Genomic DNA, 21,885 nt, shown 5'->3' on the forward strand with positions numbered 1-21,885 from the left:
AATGCATTAAATCGATTTTCTGATCATGTCGTTTAAACTGACATTGCGTACCTTTTAAATTCTTATCGTGTAATTTGCCAGGCGTAGTGATCTAGAGTGTATCGGACATCGGAATAGGAACTGATATAAGTATCAACGCAAGTAAACACGCATGTCTCAGCAAACACGCAAGATTCAGCCAAGCTTGGGCTAGTCTTGGGGAAAGATTGTAACATTGGTTTGCCCATTGCCAAGCATCCATCAAGCAAACGTCAGCGTTCCCGGTGCGCGTGCAGCGCTATTTGCGATCGGGAGATTGACAAAATATAAGCCGCTTTCGCCCCCGATATTTGCGACTCAACCGTAGCCTCTAAGATTGAGCCAGTCTCGCCACGTTTTCATTACTGGAATGCTGGCAGACGATTTTTTTTTTCCCCAGTTAACTACGAAAATTAGGCATGAAACTACAAAGCTTCCGGTTTATTCCCATTTCAGATTAACTACTAAAACGAGGCACGAGACTACAAACCAATTTGAGAATTCTTTAGCCGGAAATGACGGCATGAATTCGGAGCTGTCAGCATTTCCTCAAATATATTGCGATTACGATCGTGTATGTCAAGTGTATGTCGATCACTAACTTGGCTACCTTTTTAAATATTTATTTCCAAGCAGGTATAACTACCAAGAAGCTTGCTGAATCTGCGAGATACTTAAAGAAATGGAATAGGCGAGCGATGAAAAAATACTCCCTCTCAACCAAAAAGGATAGGCCGGAATAACTCCGATAAGCTTTATTTTATGGATTTTTTTTTTTTGGTTTACACCATGTAAGGACACAAAGCTGTGTCATCTTTCTGGTAAAATGGCAACTTACAGATGATAAACAAATTTTGTCCAATAAAGATAAAATGTTCTTCAAAAAAATTAAGTTTTTAAACAAAATATCAACAGCTTAGTTTTAAATTTACTGAGCTGAATAAGTTGACGCAAATGTATTCGTTTGACACAGAGATGCACAGCTAACAGTGAAGGAGAGAAGGATGCCAAGGCATCACTATGTGATGATCATTCGGTTACGCAGCAGTGTCCACCACCATTGTCATATACTCTTTGCCGCCAGTGGTTGGCACCAGCTCCAGCACCAATGCCATTTTCTGATTTTCATCCTGCCAGCATAGGGACCCATAACCCCTTGGACGGTGATTTAAAGTCATTTCGTTGATTATCATTTTAGCATTTGTGTTGTTTTAGCATTTTGCCGGGAGTTATTAATAAGGTTTTTTTGAGATATGATCAGAAATGGAAAACCTCAGCCTTCTTGGGCCATAGAGAAAAAACTTGAACTAAATATGGATCACATATCAAATAGATATGACAAATGGGAAAGAATAACCAAAATTAGTGATATTTTTCAGACATTGTGAACTACAGCGAACCCAGCAACGATCACTATTTTACATGCTTTCTGCTATTGTGTTCTTAACATTTTAATGAAGTTTTGCTATGTACCTTTGGTTCCAGCTAAACTAGAGAAAATTGTGATGCAGCAACTGTCTCTATAAAAGACCTTAAAAGGAGGTTTGCGCGGGTGGAGGAATTAAACCAGGAAGAACAAATAACACGGGGAAAACTGCTAGAGGGGTTCCAGTTTTTTTTTAAATCTGCAGATGTAGAGCGTCTCAAGTGGGGGGGGGGGGGGGGGATAGAGAGCGCGATAGAAAGATAGACGCTTTTGGATATATGTGTGATGAGGAAAATCTTTTTAAAACACCCATGAGACATTACATTTACACGCTTATTTTTATGTCACTATACGCTCACTACAGAATGTTGTCTTCAACGCATCCTATGTTTTCATTCCACTCGAAGAGCTTCAAAAATTGTCTGTTCATGCATTATTTTTTACAGCCCTTCTTTGCTTCCTTGATTTTATCTGGACGTTACTTTATTTTTAAGCATGTAAACGTCATCTGTAGCGCAACCTGTTCACAATCAATTATTACTGATATGTCCATGGTGCTGGGACTTATACGTTATTGACATCAACACCTGGGGCTACATCCAGAACAACAAACATCGTGTCAGTTGAATCTTCCAGTCAGTAAATGTAGTTACCCAGCAGCAAAATCTATAAAAGAAATGCTTGGCAATGTAGAGATGTTGAAAATCAAACAACTACCTCTCTTTGTGTTCATTACACGTTATGAATGGCGTTGATATTATTTACTACAACAATGCGTATTTTTTTAATACAATATAATTTCAAAGTTACTTGATTTTTCTTTGTGAAAATAGGATATATCATTTGAATAGCAGAACATTTATTTTGCAGAGCATTGAAAGGGGACTGGCCATTATCTACAATCCACAAAGTTTCACAGTCGTATATTTCCTTAGATTTTCATAACACATCGATTGGGAATGGCATTTACAAATAATCCGACTGCTCTGCGTTGGGTCGATTTCTTGTCCAGGTTAACTACAAGAGTCAAAGAAAAAGAAGGTAGAGTAAAAAATGTAATATTTAGCTGTATTTCGCTGAACAAACATCAATTATCTGAGGAAAAAGCTTTCCTTGGATACTATTTTGCGAGTCAACACATTCCTGGGGCCATTTGCAGAACATGCTTCTAATTTTAAACACTTTAAGTCTTCGATCTATTAAGACAATCGGTTTTATAGAAACACAATGGAAAACACAATTTAAGAATTTTTTTAAAACTTAACTCTTTTAAATAAAATAAAATGTTTAAGCACGACTTTCTTTTCCGTTAGCAAATGTTTCGTATAATCCAACAAAAATCAATGGCATATGGGAGAGATTTTGTAAAAAGTGGTTTTATATTTGTTTCTTTATAACAGTCTTAAGTTTACGAAGCACTTCTTACAACTAGCCACATTTATTTTAATGGTACACACGGATACACTTTCTCTAATTCTGTAGTTTTGCTGCACCAGACAGCACTATTGTCAGAAGAGCACACCAACTCGCAAGACCGTCTGTCCACATCAAAAGGAGAGGCAATCAACGTCACAGTGAGGAAAGCATGTCTTCAGCAACAAAGCATTTATGCCTTGCCGAGAATACTCGAAACAGAACGGCAATGGATATAAAAGTTGTAAGACAAAGTACGTGACAATATGTCCTTTAACTCCTCATTTACGGACTAGGCAACTGCTGGAAGAGACAAAACATTTAATGCAGCTTTTGTGGTTAATGATGTGTATGTATGTTTCCACTTGATTAGAGCTGTCAAAGCGTGTAGTTGTGATAAACCTGAGATCCTGAGTTGATTTATAGCACAACGAAGATAGGAGCGAAGTACACAGGAAGCAAAGGTGTGTGGACTTAACAGACAGAGACAGTCTCGACTGATTCAAACAATTTTGTCAAAAGACAACGGAGGACTGGAAGGAATGGGTCGTTGAGACGGGAATCGCAAGGACACTAACTGCATGATATCACTGTATTTGGGATGATGAGCCTCCACGCAGCTGGTAAAATACAGCAACATTTGGGGTAAATTTACGTTTAGCTAGTCCTTAGAAAAAACCATATTAAAATCCGCTTCATAAATTATTTTACTTGCAACAAATATTTGTACATAAGCGGCTGTCGAGTTCAGCGAACAGAACAAAATGAGTGTTTTGCCTGGAGGCGAATCTTCAGCGAGTCAGACTATGTTTTTCGTGGCAGTAGCACTGGCGTTGGGAGCATTCATGGTGGCTGGCAACACCTTTACGGTCGTGTCCGTTTTGGTTTTCCCGAAACTTCGGACGCTACCCAACATGTACGTGGTGTCATTGGCCACTACGGATGCTCTGGTCGGGCTTCTGCAAGTGTACGTGGCTGTCTACTACATCCCCACTGTCCGCACGTGGTTCGACTCTACCGAGGCGGCCTGCACCAGCATGTTGTCGTGGGGTTATACCACAGTCGTCTGCTCGGGACTCAACATGTGCCTCATCGCCTTCGATCGTTATCTCTACATCGCCAAACCTTTCTTTTACGTCAGGGTCATCAGTAAGAAAAGGATCGCCATGGTCATTGTAGCCGCTTGGTTTCTAGCGGTCTGCTATGGCAGCATAACCATGTACCACAACTTATTTCAGACCGCAAGGATCTGCACCATACACAAAGTCGTCCCTCTTGTGCTGAGATCGTTCTCGTCATCTGGACTGTTCTTCCTTTGCTGCTGCATCACTGCTGTCATTTACGCAAAGCTAGCTGCTCTTACTTTACGACACAAAAGAGCTATAGCACTTCTTACTGCTAGTGATTCTGCCTTCAATCGGCGACCTCAGAACAGCCATCCTTTTTCGAAATCTTCTCTGAGAGCGATGAAATTGTTTTTTGTTGTCTTCGGTCTGCTGGTCGCATGCTGGTCACCGTATTTTACAGTCGAGCTGGTCTCCGCCTTTTGTGACTTTCCGGGATATGAGCTCGCCTACAAAGTTACGTTGTTTTTGGGATTTTTCAACTCTGGTATCAACATCTTCGTCTACCCTTATTTTGACAAAGAATTCAGAAGAGCATACAGGAGTCTCCTGTGCCGCTGCTGTGACAGAGTAAACACGCTACGAGTGAAGTCCAGCGGACCAGATGCTGTTCTAGGGATGAACCTGCAAGATGGACAAAACGAAGAAGTAAGGCCACCACGCGTTTCAATGCTTCGTATTTAATCCCGAATCACTGCTGACGCTTCCTGGCACGTTTATGTGGAGGATAACATTTACTGACTCTCAATTCGCTGTCTAAACTACAGATGTCACAGTGATTGTTACCTGAAGCCGCAATGAATAAATTCCCCAATCAGGGATATAGCTTAAGGTAATGCCGACATCTTAAATAATTAAGATGCCTTTTTCGTTTATGCCATGTCTTTTGTTTTGTTTATTAGATCACTACCATAGTCTAGAAGAAGATTGATTTTAAGAAGTGTCTCAGTCACAACAAACAAGCAACAATTCAATAGGTACCATTTTGAAAACATGACGTTGAACCGATATGAGTATCTGAATTTTCAGAAAAGTGGTCTACAACGATCCAGCACAACTCCATTGCCCTATCCGACACCTTGATGATAATTACAATCAATCGGCATTCTGACAGCCAAAATTTATTTATAGCAATGTAAAAGGAAAATACAAATATAGCAGTCAAAAATAATTAGGTTTACTAATGCAGTGGACAAGTATCGTTTAATCTTTTTCCACATCCTCAATAATTCCCACAAAGTTCTGTACATTCGTGTGTAAAGGATTTCTAGAGAAATCAAAGTTTTATGCCACCAATGTAGAGTATAGACGCTTCATCGTAGAAATTAGTGTTGTGTAGAAAACTTCCATTCTTGTTGCACTTAACTGCTGCACACGCTTCTTTAAAGATGAAAGCGAAAAAAGTGCACATCCAAATGACTAATTGCTCTTTGATGTTGTTAACGGTAACTTAGCAGACCTTTATTTGGAAGTGACATTGTTTGTACTTATTGTACCCGTGTAAACCATTGTTATGAGAAACCTCTTTGTTCCTGCTGTTGCTGCTTTTACTGAGTTTTTTTTTCTAATTTACAACCTTGTATAAATACGTCTAAAAAGTACATTTAACTATATTGATATACACATAAACATTATTTTAAAAAATCTCATTTACATTTGATTACTGTACCTACGAGCGTTCGTAATAGTATGTTTTTTCGATGTTCCCTTGAAGGTGACAAATAATTCACGGCCGATAATGTCCAGCGAAAGAGAACTGTTTCTGAACCTAAGTATGAAAGGAATTAAAATATATTTGTCTGCTATATTTCACTTGGGTCTAATTCTGATAACATGCATGTTTGATGACTGCCTTGGTACAGATATTGGGCTGGTATCGTATTAAAATAGATTACCTCATGTATGTTTCACGACAAAAAGAAAGTATTTCGCCCAGATTCATACATTAATATAAATTTGAACACACTTTTGCTTAGTATGCCCGTGCCGTGACTCTAAAAGACGTTCTTGATAGCGACATTCACACTTACCTAAGCATTAAATAGAAAAACTCAAGCAAGCAGGCAGGCAAACACACATTGCATCACCATCACTCCCCTGTATTACTTGCTAAACCTTAAATAGCCATAAATATGAAACATTGAAGATATGACGTATTGCCACCCACCCAGCCCATTGTGCAATCGGTACTCCTTGCCCGGTGCTTAGTACTCGATACATTGATGAATGATAATATTACTTCCTGCCCACCCAGAATCAACATTTGGAACATCAATGACATTGGTGCACAGTGCATCAGTTGTGACTGATGTTTGGACTACCAAGCGAGTTGGTCGTCAGCATTCAAGACACGTGATAGTTTGTTGTTTTTTCTTATTTAAAGTGCGACATCAACATTCAAAAGCTAATCAGATTTAAGGCCTAAAAGTGTTTAAATTACAAATATGTTATGCAGCTGGCCCCTGGGTGCTGGCGACCATCGACCGACCTCGGCTTTCTAATGCTCGTCCCCTCAACGTTTGGGACTCTAGTGACACTGCAGGTTGCGCCTACTATACCTTCATCATTCAAGACACTGATGGCAAGTTGTCTTGCCCTCGTGCTCGAAACATGGTCGTAAATGCTTGCCTAAAGTCTTTGTTGCAAAAACCATACACGAAAAAATTCATACCAGAGTTCAAAAGCCCAAGCAAAGTCAGGACATTGTACGCATCGTCGCTGACTGTAATGTAATGATTCACTATGGTGGCTATCACGCGGGGGGACCAGCAGCATACGAAGATTCCGAACACAGAGATGAAGAGTATAACTGCACGGTACTGCCGTCGGGTGAAGCCCTTTGTTGAATGTAATGCTCCACTCGAAGCTGGCCTTGGGTGAAAAGGAGAGTCTGACACTGAGGGTGATGGACCGACCTTCTGCTTCGCCTTGGCCAGACGGATGACAAGAGTGTAGAGAACGGCAGTCAGCATTGCGCACGAGAAGAAAAAATTGGCAAAAATATGCCATCAAAGGAAAATAAGAGAACCTTAGTAGAATCGCACTCACTGTCGTACTTGAATCTGAAATGAGAACGTTGACGTCAGTCTGTTGCTAAATCCGTTTAGTATGCCAAAACGAGGTTAGTATAATGAGTATAATGTTTCAATGGTAACATCGACATTGCCTCAACTTTTCTAAGCCCAGAGAATTACAAACTTATTAATTATTAACTATTGCCTATTTTATACCTATTATTGTTGATTACTTCTTTGAGACAAATTCTCATGCGTTCGTTTGTAAGAGATGGTGAACTTAAGCTTAATACCCCTAGCCACTTTCGTAAGTGAATGACAGACCCACAAACACACATACATCAGACCACTCGATATTCCTCAAAACTACATTCTTCATTATTGATAACACTGTCTATAATGACGCATGAGACAAAAAAATACTCGAAAACTGATAGCGCCATCTCGTCGTCCACCTATTACCTGTTGGCATAGAGAGGCACTGAACCCATGAGCACGGCAAGACTCCAGCAGACGGCAACAACGCCTCTGACCACATCACGCGTGACCACCCGTTCGTACCAGAAGGGCCTGGTGATGAAGATATAGCGGTCAGTAGCTATCAGCGCCATGTTGATGGCGGAGCAGAGGCAGGACGCGTACAAACCAGCGAAGAGCAGCAGGCAGGCGTACTTGGCGTTGTTGAAGGCGTTCTTGATGGGGGCCAGAAAGAACAAGGCCAGCACCGGCATCAGCAGCCCCACCAGCAGGTCAGCCGCGGCCAGTGACATGACGTACATGTTGGGCAGCGTGTGCAGGCGTGGGGAACGGATGATGGCGGCGATGGTCAATGCGTTTCCTGCGCAGATCAGCAGCGACAACAGGATCGTCGTGACGGACAGAGCAACGTCAGCGGCCGTTATCTCCTCGCTCGTCTCATTTACCTGAGACCTCTCTTCCGTCAAGTTCATCGTTTGTCCATACAAGTGAGTAATCCTGGTAGTGGGCTGACTGATAATGAGCAACACTTTTTTTCCCAGGCACTAATCTTTCGATCTGCATGCTGAGCAGCAACACGTAATCATCGTGAAAAGTTCGTTCTGCACAGCATCGTGTGATCAACACCACAGTCTAACATCGAAACCATTAACAGTTTAGATGCTAGGAGATGAACTTTCAAGAAATGGCAAATCTTGTCTTGCTACATCCTCTTGGTGTGCATTCCAGTGAAGGGATGGATTCCGGATACTTTAGTATCAGCACAAGAGTCATAATTAAGTTGCATGCAGCGAATCGCGATTTCATTTCAGCTCACGGAACTGAAGGCAGAAAGCAGTGGCGAGGCAGCCATGAGGTTATTTGCGATGATATTTCAAACAAAGTGACTTCTCCAAGGCGCAAACTCTGCACGCAGACAATAATATACTTGTCTGCTCGGACATGTGGTGCACCAAGAGGCAGGAAAACCGAAACAAACTGTCCTTTGTTCTCGCTTTCTTGCACATTGGAAAATGCACGTCGGCAAAAATCAGAAAACGAAACATTCAGCGTCGGTGGATCTCCAGTCCTGACCGAGCCAATCGGCAGTGATTATTAAATGAGGATATGTCTCATCATCGTCTCATCCCTAAGCTTCGATCGTAGCTTTTATAGGACCCTGAGGTCCGAGCGTTGCTATTGTGACCAACCTGCCGGCGACTGTCATGACACATGACATAGGCGGATGCTATTAGATAAATTTAGAACATGATATTAATGTTGTGATTATTTCTGGGTGATTTTAAAAATATCTACTTCCTGTAGAGCACGATGTCACTGGTCGAGTGGCAGTTCTGAATAACCAGACCTACAGCCGTATGCGTCAGGAAATCTGCATCTGCTTTGTTATCAATTTACCCCGACAACTGGACAGTAGCCCTAGTGACGTGTCTTAAACTGGTGCCACCTAGTCGGCACTTTAACCACAATCCATAGGCTCAGTTTATCTACAAAGTCGCTGTTATTTTCAGTGTATCGTTTGAAGGACCGGTCTTTTCTTCACGAGAAGCAGTTAAAAACGCATAGATGAAAATCAAAATAAATCTTACTCTACTTTCAAGGCGGCGATGAAATGAGAAATAGTTATACTCGTGGCAATTGTTGATGGTAACCACCACTTTATGTCACAATTTCATTTGTTCAGCCGGATCTAAGGCGGGTGATGGTGTGGAGGAAGAGAAGACCGGTATTCTTGAAGACGTCATCCTAAGCAAAAGGAAAACATGAGAGAGTTGTATGAAAACTGTCATATCCTGTTGGACTGCGCTTTCGGTTAGATAAGGAATATTCATATGTTCCTCGAAGTGATGCAGAGTAAAATATTATGAAACAGTGTGGCACTACTTGGTTTTTGAAAACTGGTGGACCAACCACGCCCTAGCAGTCTAGACATTCGAGTGTCTGGCCTGTATTTGTTTGTCGTTGATCAAGCACACGTGTGCCACTATCATCAGTACCAGAGACGGAACTTCACTCACAGCACTGCTTCCTACTTAGATCACATGACAACCATTGAATTTCAGCGGTGTTCTCTCGTAATAGAGTTGATTGTATATATATATACTATTCCAATCCCAAAAGTTGGGAAATTAGATGCACTTGATGACTTTATTTCTCCTTTCTTCGTCTACACACTTACCGATGTTCAACTGCTTGAAAGGTGCGGTGGAATGAGAAAATATTTGTGTGTCCGGAGACTTTTTTTTTCATGGCAACGAAGACCGTACACAAAAATGCCGTTTGTGAGAGAGGAAGGGGAAAAACGGATCCGTAGCAAACGGGGAAATAACAGACCGTTTTATCATGTTGTGATGCAGTTAGACGGGTAGCATACATTCTCCTCAAAGTCTCGGCAGGATGTACCTATACATGGCATCACGTCGCCTCACGCACAACGCTCGCCATCTGTTTTAAAATAGTTAACAGTCGTAGTTAGCATGACAGAACAAAGGGAGAGAAAAACAGGAAATCAGCACTAATTAAACTCCCAATATCCCCAAAAGGCATGCCATGGATGTCATTCTATTTTATCCGCATTGCTATGGCAACAGCGGCGTGTGTTTACCTATCGCGTGGAATTGGAATAACATGTTTGTTGATACAATGTGACGGTCTTCTGAAGATTAATGAGACATTTTTGCGTGTGCCACTGAAAACAATCGCCTATTGAATTTCCCACTCGAGTGCCGCTGATCATATCTCACTGCAATAATGTGCCAGTGCTCTCCTCTGGGATAGACGGCGGTGGAATATGCTCCCACCTCTGCGCTGTCTTCACCTTCTGACCACTGGCCTCTTCACCCGACCTTCACGCTCCACTCCCCCCAAACACACCCGCGCACCTTCATCCTGTTCGCTAGTCGACCCCTCCCGCTCTCCTTAGGTCACGGGGTTATTTGTTACCCGGCCAGTAATTATCCCCCATCGCCAGCCTGTGCCTTCCCTGTGTGTGTGTTTGTGATTGTGAGTGTCCATCTTCCATCCTACTTATATGCGATGTCCCATACTACCATACCTCTAGGTTGACATAATACAGATGATGATTGTTACGACTTGACTTACAAACACATACATACGCAGTAGTGGAAGACTTTCCAAGATAAAAGTTCTAATCGTCATGGCCCAATATAGATTATATTGGATATTGTACCACATGGTGCAGTGCGTATCACTCAGAATTTTACTGCCATGCCAGTTTTTGTATCCAGCGAAGAAACGAAATTTTCAAAGATGAAATCAATTGGAAATTGTTTCTGGATCTGAGTATCTGTGGCGTTTATATAAACAAATCTCTCTTTCCGCAGAGAACTGAACGCTTACTCACTGTACTCCATGTAAACAATGCTTGGGAGTAGCCTCCCCTGATTCTTGCTTGTATCTCTCCGAACCATGGTTGTAGAATTTTAACCGACAAATTGGTCTTAATGCAAACGTAAAATCTTTATGTCGATTACTTCTTGAAGACCTCATGTTTACTTTAAGACTACAGAGAGGCTGGAAGGGGAGAGTAGTTTCAGTCTGCAAGTGTTTATTTTAAAGCAAGGGAGCCAAACACGAAGCAGTGTCGAGCTTGTCAGAAGTTCGGAGATAGTGGTCGACGAAGCTTTCACGTAACATCATCATACTGGAGCATTTTGTCTGATCCGGAGAATAAAGGGCATCAACAGAGAGGGGTGAATTTCGATACACTTGGGTCATGGAACAACCGTCTCACCTTGCCTATTCTGGTGGAACAAAGCATCAAAAAAGGCAAGCTCATTCCAAAGATTCCCCTCGAAGAAGTGGGGACAGCATCTTTGATCGGTAGACGGAGGATGAATGAAGACCGAATGGTCGTGAAGGAGTTGACCGAGCAACTGATTTACATCGGAATCTTCGATGGACACTGCACCTCCTTTGCAGCTGACTATGTGCTGGAGTACCTCGAGCACCACATAAACTACTGGCTAAGTCGTACCGATAAGCTGGAGACAGTTCTGTACAAGAGTTTTGTAGAAGTCCATAATGTCCTCGCCAGACATCTCGCATTTTACTTCATGAGTAAGTATTAAGATGTGAATCATTAAATCTAATTATGCACAAATCTGGACAGTCCATAGCTCTTTTATTCATTGCACACTTGTTTGTGTCATTTTTTTAATGCACTTTGTAACTCCTTTTTTTCCATCCAGACTCAGAAGTTTTCATGACAGGGACAACAGCTACAGTATGCTTGATACGTGACAGCTCAGAAATGGTTGTTGGCCATGTAGGAGATAGTCGAGCAGTCCTGTGCCGAAAAGGAAGTTCTGTGCGGCTTTCAGTTGATCATGATCCAGATGACCCAGATGAGAATCAGAGAGTTACTAAGAAGGGTGGTCGAATCATTCAAAACAGTCAGGGAATCTCCCAGGTGAGCAATATCAAGTCACAAGATGTTTCCTTAAAGCTTTCTCAGCTACATTTTCATGTGTATGCTGTATGAGAGGTTTTCATTAAATGGGGAAAATGTTTACATTCTCGTCACTTGACAAGCTGCTGATAGGCAGCCTGATGCTTAAGGGTAGAGTTTTCTTGATTTTTGTGGTTATCACATGTCATGAAATTAGATTATTTGTTGGTGGGGGTGGAGTTGGGAAGTTGCAGGGAGATCTCTAGGAAATCTATGGAAGTATATATTTCATTTTGCACAGTAACTAATGTTTGAGCATTTTTCATCCTGCTTAGGTGAATGGTCGTCTAGGAATGACTCGAAGCATTGGGGACACTGAATTCAAAGGATATGGTGTTGTTGCTGAACCATATATTCGATCTCTGGAGGTAAACATTGTGCCTGAATCTGAGTTTATTGCTAAATTCAAGCCAACATAGCCATAACATTTTGACAGCACCAGAGTTTGTCTATGATGCATAAAGAGTCAAAGTGTATCACTACACGTTTCTGGCACAAGAATGTTTTAAGCTGGGGACTGGTTCTATCATAATCTGTTACGGCTATTTACTCTCAGTCCATGAAATTAATTTAGCAAGGTTAACAGTAGAAGTGCCAAATTTTTTTAATTAAATACAAGAATGTTTGACTACTATGACATATCTGTAAATACTTGAGAGAGAATTTTTTGTGAAATGAGTTTCAGTTTATGCAAGACTCTTGAATTTTTTTAAGGTTATTTCCAAATTTAACAGAGGGTGTGAGATTTTTGAAACTATTCACTCCAGCTATTTTGAGAGATGTGTGGTTAAATGTGAAGGTTCAGTAGGAGCCTAATCAAACATTTTTTTTTTTTAGTCAAAACATATATATGATTTAGTGATGTCTATGTTTCAGATCAAACATGGGTATGATGCCTTTCTGGTTCTTGCAACAGATGGCTTAAGTTTTGTTTTGAGTGACAATGAGATGGTGAACATCATCAGCAGCTGCCAGACTCCAGATGAAGCTGCACATCTCCTTGCAGACCAAGCTTTGCATTTTGGGTCAGAGGACAATTGTTCTGTCATAGTTGTGCCCTTTGGAGCCTGGGGAAAATACATTGCAGCTGCAAGTTCATTGCAATACAGATTTGGCCGCAATTTGTTCAGCAAAAGAGATTGACTTCTTGCACCAGCTGTGACTGCTGGCTAGACTTTTAACCAGTTTCACTGTATGCAATATTGTTTGAGCAATGCGTAGAGGTTTAATAATTTAATGTGATTTATATAGCTCAATTCCCCACACAAAGACAAGCAGAATGGGCTGTACAAGATATAAGGGGCAGTAGGTAATGGTGACACATGAGTGAGGAGGGCATCACAATCACTAGAAACTATACTAACTCGTGAGTTAAATCTGTACACCAGAGAGCAGACAGAGAAAATGCTTTAACTTCTGCTGACTTTGTGATTTAAAAAAATTTGGTTACTCCAATACAACACTTTGTCAAAAGGTTTATTTCCTTTTTTGGTTGTTGATTCGACCTTATAATCAATGTGAATTTCTCTGATAATCTGTTGGCAATAAATTGTTATTCATGATATGAAGAGCATTTTTTTTGCATGAAAAGTGATGTCTAATATTGTCTTGAGTATATATATATATATCCTATTTAAAGCATGCAAATGTAATAATAAAGGTATATGCACTCATAAATCTACAAAACTCATCAAACCAAAGATCTATTCTTTAGGAAGAGAAAAAAAGAGAAGCTTAGAACTCTACAATGTTATAATGCTTATACATATATCTATTCAAAATTCTTTAGAGATTGAACATAAATCCTTGTGACTACACTGAATTCTGTGTTAAAGCATATACGTAGTTACAAAACTTGCTAAATTACAGTAAAAAAAATGGATTACAAGATAAGCAATCCTTTTATTTTTTTTTTGCCCTCGGTATAGGCTGGATGTGCAAGTAAATGATGCATGTGATGAAAATGATGATATGAAAAGGCAATTAAAACAAATGACATAGTGATAAATAATGCTCACTTAGCTGAGTTCTATTTAATTGTCAACTTTCACAGTTCATTTTCAATACCGCAATATTTTCTCTGCATAAATCCATTTGTGTGCATCTATACTTTTATCTCACGCATATACACAACATTCTTCTTACCTGTACGACTTTTCTTTTTCCCAAGAGGCTTATATATATATACACCATCCCATATTTTTGTTTCTGAGATTTCTATAGCTTGTCCTCGAAACTGCACCAACAACTCTTTAATATTTAATTATATAATATTTTCGAAGAAGTTTTGTTTTCTTATGTTAGAAATGATTTTTATGAGTTAAGAATACCACTCCAGAGAGGTGCTACCCTACTAGAGAAAATGTTTTTTCGAGTATTTGTGCGTCGACATTAATTATAAATTTTGTTAAAAGTCTTCCTTTTGCTATACCTGGGGTTAATAATTACAAAGGTGTTAATGACAATACCTTCAAGATATATACTTTTGGATGAGACCTCTGAAGCATCTCGCCTTAAGAGATAGCAATATTGATGCTATAAGACTTTTCTTGTATGTCAATCCTTTTACAGTCTGGTGGCTTGTCTCTGAACCCTTCCTATGGCATTGGTAGCTGTCTCTACATACATAGTCCAGAATTAATATTGTTGTCTCAACAGCTAGGGTAGTCAACAGTTTGCAGTGTCGTTAATAAGCTTAAGTATCTTTGAAAAGAGTTTGAGAAACGTTTTCTTTTTCCTTGTTTGATTACGAAAGCATCTGCCGAGGGATACATCACAAACTTCGGTTAAAACATAGTGAAGCTGAGAGTTGTCTCCCATTGCTAGTGTCGTGGGATTTCAAGCGTGCCTGGCAACTATCTGCGTTTGCTTCCACCCCACCAACCAACCGCACGGGGGAAAAAACTCAAAAGAATACAGCTCGACAGGATTTTCCTCTCCGCGCCTTGTCGCAGTCAGTAAGTTTATTTAACGTGGAAAACGCCTTATATATATATTAGGGAGAAGTAAATTAAGTACGTGAGTTTATGTTTAACATGCACTATATCAGCTAATATTATTTTAGCGTTGCCATTGTGCTGGTTATCGTCAGGATGCAACACAATTTGATAATCACGGTAAAAAAAAATTTTTGGTCAGTTTTCATACAAACAGTCTGAAATTAAAATGGCGATTCTTCTGCTGCGATCGCATAGAGGGCTTCTATACAACTGCGCGCAATGAAAATATAATTATATATATATGAACACTCACAGATTTCGCGTTTTGAAGTATTTGCTAACCAAAATCTGCAGGAACGGTACATTCGAAAACATGAGAAAAACCCAAAGCAATATTTTTCCAGATTTGAATATATTAACATATTTTAAACTCAACTTCATTATGCATAGTATGCTATATATTGATCACATATTCTTTACAAAGGTTAGGACAATGGCATCCACCAGAATCAATGAGCACATGGAAGCATGCCGTAAACAGCGGGTCATCGACAAGAAAGCTTATTATGATAAGTATGTTGGGGTAAGTGAATCATGTTTGCAAAGCAGATTAAATAAGGTGCAGGCTATATGAAACTGTAGTATACATGCATATTTGTAGATGTGACTGCATGTATAACATATATTCACAACCTCAGCAAGTTGAATGGCATGTTTGCTCACATGTATAACTTATACTCTCGAGGAAATGTCCCTTGCTCATGTTTGGGAACAGGTACAAAATGCTTTGAGTGATGTTCACTTGCTCTTTTTCCTCTCCCTTTCTCTCTCAATTATTACTTTCCCTCTCTAGCTTACTCAGTGTCACTGATACCCTCTCAAATTGATGCCATTTTCTGTGCGGTAGTGGCATATCACAATTTTTTCTGCATAGTATTTCATCTGGAGTCAGTGGTAAAATCTTAGAATAGAGAAAATAAGCATTAAACATGATTTTGGGCAACATACACAAACCAATAAGCCTAGAATTTGCCATAATCAATACGAATATTCCTGGCAAGTTTGGGGAGGATTAGAGAAATAGTGTGGATTAGCATAAGCTTCAAGGGCCACCACAAACACTCATCTTCACTATTTATAAATACATCTGTGTATGTGCGAACTACACAGAGAAACAAAGAAGTGATCATCAAACATGTCTCAATAGACCAGAGGAAATATTTCCTCTAGCTGATTTTTTGTTGCAAACTGTATAGCATGGTTATATGCCTGCTTAGCAGCTGTACATCAAAGTACTTTTTCTTTGAACCCAAATCAGTTTCACTACATTAAGATGGTTGTTTTCAACCAGCTTTTATTGTTCATTTTTGTCAGTTATCCCCTGGTTGTACTTTTAGGAGCGAATGTATCCAGGTCTGGATAACAATCTACAGTATCATCCCACTAGTGACCCAGAGAGATCATATGACCTGACCCAAGAAAGGAGTTCTTATGGAGAAAACACCAGGCTTTCTAATGCTTATCCAAAAATACAGCAGAAACTATCAGATAGGTGAGGAATGGGTTTTTAATTGCTTTTCACTTTTGACAACAATGTGATGCAATATAATAGACGAAAGAAGGTTGAAGAAAGATTTTTTGTTCACTGTGCTACTGCAAAGTATGTCTATAAAGATGATAGTTAAATAGTTTTTGTTGGTTCTTGTGGAGTTAGAGGAGCCTTCTTCTTGTAAAGTGTGAGTGTGCACATGAATCCGAGAGAAAGGACTCCTCATTGCCACACTTGTGCTGTCATTGTGTGCCTTGGCAGCAGTTATATACAATATCATGTGAAAAATGAAATAAGTCATGTACAAACTATTCAGAGGTACCATATTTTTTTTAAATACAGTTAATATTTATTTCTCCACAGACAACATAAAGATCCAGGAGAGAAGTATGTTGTCTATTCGGCTAAGCTACCAAATCGTCTAACAGTGAGTCATATATTGTATGAGTACTAAAAGGTACAAGAAAAAGAAAAATTGTCATGTTCATCAACTATTTACTACCACTGTCATATCTGTATTAAATTTTGCCATTAGGCTTATATAGTTGTGACCACTATCACTATACATTCCTATAACTACAAAAGACTTCACTAGGGTAACATGGCAAATATCTATTGTTTGTGCATTTTCTTAGCTTCAAATTTCTGTTTCTTTCCCCTTATGTTTCAGTCCATCAACTATAAGCAGCAGTACTAAAAGGTACAAGAAAAAGAAAAACTGTCATGTTCATCAACTATTTACTACCACTGTCATATCTGTATTAAATTTTGCCATTAGGCTTATAGTTGTGACCAGTATCACTATACATTCCTATAACTACAAAAGACTTCACTAGGGTAACATGCAAATATCTCTATTGTTTGTGCATTTTCCTGTGCTTCAAATTTCTTTTTCTTGTGTTTCAGTCCACCAACTATAAGCAGCAGTGGTGATGCTTTAATCCACACGTGCTGGAAACTGTTCCTCAGCTTGATTTCAAGCAGTTTTCTATAGTTGTGTAACAGTGCACCTACAATATCCCACGGTAGTGTGCGTAGGAAAGAAATACACAATACACACACCATGTGAACTCAAGAACGCATTTGAGCATTCAGTCCAATGTGTTTTTAGTCATTCCATAAGATTTTATATTTGGTTTAAATTAAAAAAATTGTTTGCTCAATGCTTTAGCTCAAAGCTTTCCTTCTGACATAGCATTACAGTATTGTACCTACTACTACAACATGATTGGATTGTCACCTACATATACTCACCTTCTTTCCTTTTTTTCTTTTTTTAAAGAAAAGCTTACAAAGCTTGCAATTATATCTTAACTGTTAAAAACATTTACCAACCAGTATTATTTTTTATGTTTTTCTCAGTGATTAAAATCTTTTGCCATGCAGAGATGGAATTCTTTCTTGTGATTCATAAATAATGTGATCATAATTATTCCTTGATTAAATCTAGCATTGAACAGTTATTAATGACCTGTTACTTGTAACATCGCCATCACAACAGAATTTGATTGCAATCATTACTGTTTTGTGCTGGATATTCAGATATTCAATATAAACCCAACCCCCACCCCCAAAAAAAGGACAAAAGCCTGAAACAGTTTTGAGTTTACTTTTTACAATTACTTTATCAGCTCAACAAGGTCTTAGAGTTATACATATCTATCCATTCACATTTATATGTATACACATATATTTCATATATGAACACATTTCCTTGTGGACATACATGCACGTGCACACACACGCACACACACAAAAAACATGGTCCATGCTGTCTTCAACTATGCCATTGAAAAAGATAAAACATACATTGAAAACCCAAATAAAATATAAATATCTAAAATATCATGATGTGAAAAAAGATTATACTTTCAAAAATTGTAACAATCATCATTAACCCACTGTAAAAGTGATTACAATTTCAAACATACAGAAATTCATGTTCACAACATTAGGATAGAAAAGAAAGTTGCTTACATAGCCATTTGTTCGAGATACATGAAAACAGTGTCATTGTACAAGACAACACATGACAGCACAATCATTAAAAGTATTCCATTTACAAAATTATTTTTCTTTACACATTTTGCTGCTGTTGAAAACACAAAATATTAAATTCTTCTATCCATCAAGGAAAAAATGATTGTCACTGAATATATATAAAAAAAGCTCTTAAGTTTTATACATGGGCATAGTTTTGCAGAAGTCCTGGATCTCTATTTTTGTTCTGATTAATTTTGGTGTATTTTACAACTGAATTAAGGCCAGTCACGCATTCAAATTAGACAGTTAAGTGCGTTTCATAAGTCGTTATTTATTTTTGATTAAATACTTCATCTATCACTGTAAATCTCATTTTCAAAAAGAAAAAATGCTGAGTAGGTTTATTTTATAGCAACTCACAATGAAATAGGATGTATTAAAGTTTTTTGTTTCATATTCACTGGGTATTAATACAATATCTACAAACTTCTCTTTTTATGCTGCTTTCTTAGATTTATTTTTATTTAACTGACATTTGGTTTTTTTTTCAAGGATCAAAACCACATAGCAAACCTAAATGAACAAAAAGCATGCAGTCACAATAAACACCGGACTGGTTTAACACCACTGCCTTGTACATGGCCAGTTACCAGCTGATCACCAGGATACAGTGCAGAATATCAGCAACATGATTATCCAGAATATTGAAATAAGCAACTTACACTTTGCAGAATCATTCTGGAAAGTTGTATTTGATGTATGTGTTGTGTTGTATGCATCTCCATTGTTCCAGGATGGATCATAAACCATTTTAAATGGTGGTGCACATAACATGTACTGCTTCACAGAAAATCATATTGTAGGGAAGAGGTTCAAAGAGTTCCACAGTTGAAGACAAACTCAGTCCACTCACAACCACTAAGTCAAAGCATCTTCCTTGATACACATTGCGTATTGATTACAAAATTCTAAGCAGCAAGAAATATTCCAGGTCAATTAGTCTCAGTCATCAGTGAAAATTCTTGAACTGTATTTGTCAATCACTGTTCTTTTGTCTATCTGGTGACTTTTAAATCACAATGACTTTATTTTAAATATCCTTAAATTCGGGGAGCAATCTTATATGATAGTAAACAGCAACACAACCTGTTCTTTTAATTATTATGTCATCCTTGTTAAGTGATAAAGGTATGAAGATAACAAATATTTGGGAAAGCACTTTTTTTAGAAATATAGATCCATTAAGGATGATTTCAAACTCGTCATTCAATGGTAATGTTTATAATGACTGTATAGATGAATTAATACAAAATATTTTTCAAATATCAAGAACAAGGTCTGAAACATTGACTAAGGGAGGTTTTTTTGGTTAAAAAAAAAACAGGCTTAAACTATTTGCCATAGCATTAGTGAAGTCAGACAGTGGATGAAAATCAGTTATATGTTCCTATGATTATTTTTCTCCTTTTGCCCTTTGTTTTAGCATTCATGAAAGAAAAAAAGGAGAGAAATCACTGAACAAGAAATATCAAGTCATTTAATGGATCTCAGTTTTATTTTATGAGGACTATTGGCCAGTTACTCTCCATTTTATAAAATCAATCATACAAGTAATACAAAAATTCATTGCTGATCATGGCAAAAAAAATTACTAAAACAAAAACATTGCATTTGGTGAAATGAGTAATTGTAAGTTTTCCAGTCCAAGGAAAGATAATCTAATATGAATGCAACACAAAAAGTGTTCTTAGGTTGATCGTTTTTCTTCACATCCGGCCAATCAGTTCGGTGTAGTCTATTAACATCAACAGTACAAGCAGCCCAAGACTTGTCTATTTTATCATCACAGTTACTTTAAAGAAATCCATGACCAGTTACCACAAAAGACCACAGTATTTTATCTGCTTATGATGTAACATATCAGTCTATAACATTGTATAAATAATTCGAGCAAATTGTGATCATACAGCCCAAATGCAAATCTGAATAAACTGGTTGGAATTTCATCCTCTTTGTGAATATTTTAACCTGGTAAACCTGAATAGATAGTTATTAAAATTATTCATGCTTTAATTTGTTAGGGGAAATATAAATCTAACATTGATGCAGATGGTCATTTAAAAATAAACCATAGGAAAAGAACATGAGCATTCATCTTTGGTATGTGCAAAAAAAAAAAAAAAGTGAAATGGTCCTTTAAATGAGCATCCTGCCTTTGCATTTGAACAACTTTCTTATCATTCTACCCAAATTTTAACCCCTTGCACACATATACACATGCACACACATGAACACTACTGCACAGGCCCTAAAAATTTTGTTAAAACTTCAGAATCATTGCTTTTACACCCAAATAATTGTTTTTACATCACAAAAACATTTGGAATGTGCTCCACCAATGAACACTTGGAAGAGTAAAATGCCGGAAGGGTATATAGTCAATACAAATTAATGCACTTTAGCAGTAAGTACGGTATGTATAGGGCTATGCAGAAATTGATAATGAGATACTTTTTACTCCAGAATGCAGCTTGTCATATCTATTTATAATGATTGTGATAATCTTCCAAAATTTCCACAACGCCTAGGCACTCCAGCAAAGTATATACCTTTGCTCTCTAGCACACATTTTTCACCACCATAATTCTGACATGTTACAATCCTATCCTGTTTATCTCCATTACAAGAAAACTTCATCAAGATTCAACCACTTAAAATGATGGTTAAGAAAAGATTTTGAAATAACCATGTAACCATGCAACACATGAAAAATCCCTGTATGTACCTTACTTTAATCTTCGCAATCTGCAATTGACGTTGCAGAGTTAAATAAAAGAGTCATCAATAGTCTGGTAATATATTTTGGTTGCAAATGAAGTATTCTGGATGCATGATTTGCAAGCAGAATATGCATTTGGTCAAGTGCATATAGTATGGTAAAATTCATGTTTGTACCTTAATAGCATATAAGACTAATCTGCCCCAAGTATAGCCCAAGTACAACTTTATGTTAACAACAAACTCAACAAAAAGGCCCATGTTCACAGCGGTCAGCACTTAAAAAAATGACACCTCCTGTTTCAGAAAGGGACAGAGGCCTGGGACAATATACACTGTAATTTGTTAAATATCACAGCAGACTATGGTTGTTCCAGATTTTTGGGTATCAAGACACGTCCTTCACTTCACTCCGAAGAGCCTCATAGCGGCTGTGCAGCTTGTCAAAGTTCACCACTGATCCTGTGAGACTGTGTGAAGCTGAGTCATCATCTCTTGGAACATTTTCTTGTGGCTTTAGTGGTGCTGTGGTCCTGCATACATCAAATGTGTATAAAGATTTACACAAATGTCTTCACTTTGATTGTAACAATGCATGTAGCAAAGGCAGTTAAAAATGCTACACAGTTTTCATCTAATTGTCATACCATTTAGCCATACCACCAGGAAGCCTCAGTGCCATGCAGCAAACAT

The 21,885-nt window shown here is 38.4% G+C and overlaps 5 protein-coding genes across 12 annotated transcripts in view; 3 read left to right on the forward strand and 2 right to left on the reverse strand.

Annotated features, from left to right (window-relative positions):
* The first annotated feature begins 3,402 nt into the window (after nt 1–3,402).
* LOC112559350 (probable G-protein coupled receptor No9) lies at nt 3,403–6,547 on the forward strand. Its single transcript, XM_025230516.1, has one exon. The coding sequence runs from the start codon at nt 3,622–3,624 to the stop codon at nt 4,663–4,665; it is 1,044 nt and encodes a 347-aa protein (XP_025086301.1). The 5' UTR covers nt 3,403–3,621; the 3' UTR covers nt 4,666–6,547.
* A 250-nt stretch (nt 6,548–6,797) lies between these two features.
* LOC112559358 (beta-1 adrenergic receptor-like) lies at nt 6,798–9,641 on the reverse strand. The gene is made up of 2 exons (XM_025230530.1): nt 7,458–9,641; nt 6,798–7,043 (listed from the first exon to the last, which is right to left on the reverse strand). Exons 1-2 carry the CDS (start codon nt 7,943–7,945, stop codon nt 6,947–6,949), a joined length of 585 nt encoding a protein of 194 aa, XP_025086315.1. The 5' UTR covers nt 7,946–9,641; the 3' UTR covers nt 6,798–6,946.
* A 104-nt stretch (nt 9,642–9,745) lies between these two features.
* Nucleotides 9,746–13,506, forward strand: LOC112560680 (protein phosphatase 1K, mitochondrial-like). The gene is made up of 5 exons (XM_025232698.1): nt 9,746–9,754; nt 11,024–11,552; nt 11,684–11,904; nt 12,219–12,311; nt 12,820–13,506. The coding sequence occupies exons 1-5, from the start codon at nt 9,746–9,748 to the stop codon at nt 13,084–13,086; spliced, it is 1,119 nt and encodes a 372-aa protein (XP_025088483.1). The 3' UTR covers nt 13,087–13,506.
* A 1,248-nt stretch (nt 13,507–14,754) lies between these two features.
* LOC112559365 lies at nt 14,755–18,561 on the forward strand. The gene is made up of 5 exons (XM_025230543.1): nt 14,755–14,900; nt 15,367–15,465; nt 16,280–16,434; nt 16,795–16,858; nt 17,338–18,561. Exons 2-5 carry the CDS (start codon nt 15,376–15,378, stop codon nt 17,362–17,364), a joined length of 336 nt encoding a protein of 111 aa, XP_025086328.1. The 5' UTR covers nt 14,755–14,900; nt 15,367–15,375; the 3' UTR covers nt 17,365–18,561.
* The window catches only part of LOC112559312 (serine/threonine-protein phosphatase 6 regulatory ankyrin repeat subunit B-like), a 36,412-nt gene continuing 32,551 nt past the window's right edge, over nt 18,025–21,885 (reverse strand). For all 8 annotated transcript variants that reach the window (XM_025230480.1, XM_025230505.1, XM_025230488.1 and 5 more), the window contains one exon: nt 18,025–21,725. In XM_025230480.1, the coding sequence (XP_025086265.1) occupies nt 21,581–21,725 (145 nt within the window). In that variant the 3' untranslated portion in view covers nt 18,025–21,580. The remainder of the gene's footprint in view (nt 21,726–21,885) is intronic.

Source organism: Pomacea canaliculata, linkage group LG1 (assembly GCF_003073045.1).
Source record: "Pomacea canaliculata isolate SZHN2017 linkage group LG1, ASM307304v1, whole genome shotgun sequence".
Taxonomy (NCBI): Eukaryota; Metazoa; Mollusca; class Gastropoda; order Architaenioglossa; family Ampullariidae; genus Pomacea; species Pomacea canaliculata.

Bases quoted from the DNA above. Each gene is read 5' to 3' on its own strand.
- LOC112560680 (XM_025232698.1), top strand. The intron at 11,553-11,683 runs GTAAGTATTAAG...TTTTCCATCCAG, and splicing joins TCTCGCATTTTACTTCATGA to ACTCAGAAGTTTTCATGACA. The intron at 11,905-12,218 runs GTGAGCAATATC...CATCCTGCTTAG, and splicing joins ACAGTCAGGGAATCTCCCAG to GTGAATGGTCGTCTAGGAAT.
- LOC112559365 (XM_025230543.1), top strand. From the start codon at position 15,376: ATGGCATCCACCAGAATCAATGAGCACATGGAAGCATGCCGTAAACAG. The intron at 15,466-16,279 runs GTAAGTGAATCA...TTGTACTTTTAG, and splicing joins ATTATGATAAGTATGTTGGG to GAGCGAATGTATCCAGGTCT. The intron at 16,435-16,794 runs GTGAGGAATGGG...ATTTCTCCACAG, and splicing joins CAGCAGAAACTATCAGATAG to ACAACATAAAGATCCAGGAG.
- LOC112559350 (XM_025230516.1), top strand. From the start codon at position 3,622: ATGAGTGTTTTGCCTGGAGGCGAATCTTCAGCGAGTCAGACTATGTTT.
- LOC112559358 (XM_025230530.1), bottom strand. From the start codon at position 7,945: ATGAACTTGACGGAAGAGAGGTCTCAGGTAAATGAGACGAGCGAGGAG. The intron at 7,044-7,457 runs GTAATAGGTGGA...TTCTCATTTCAG, and splicing joins GTGCCTCTCTATGCCAACAG to ATTCAAGTACGACAGTGAGT.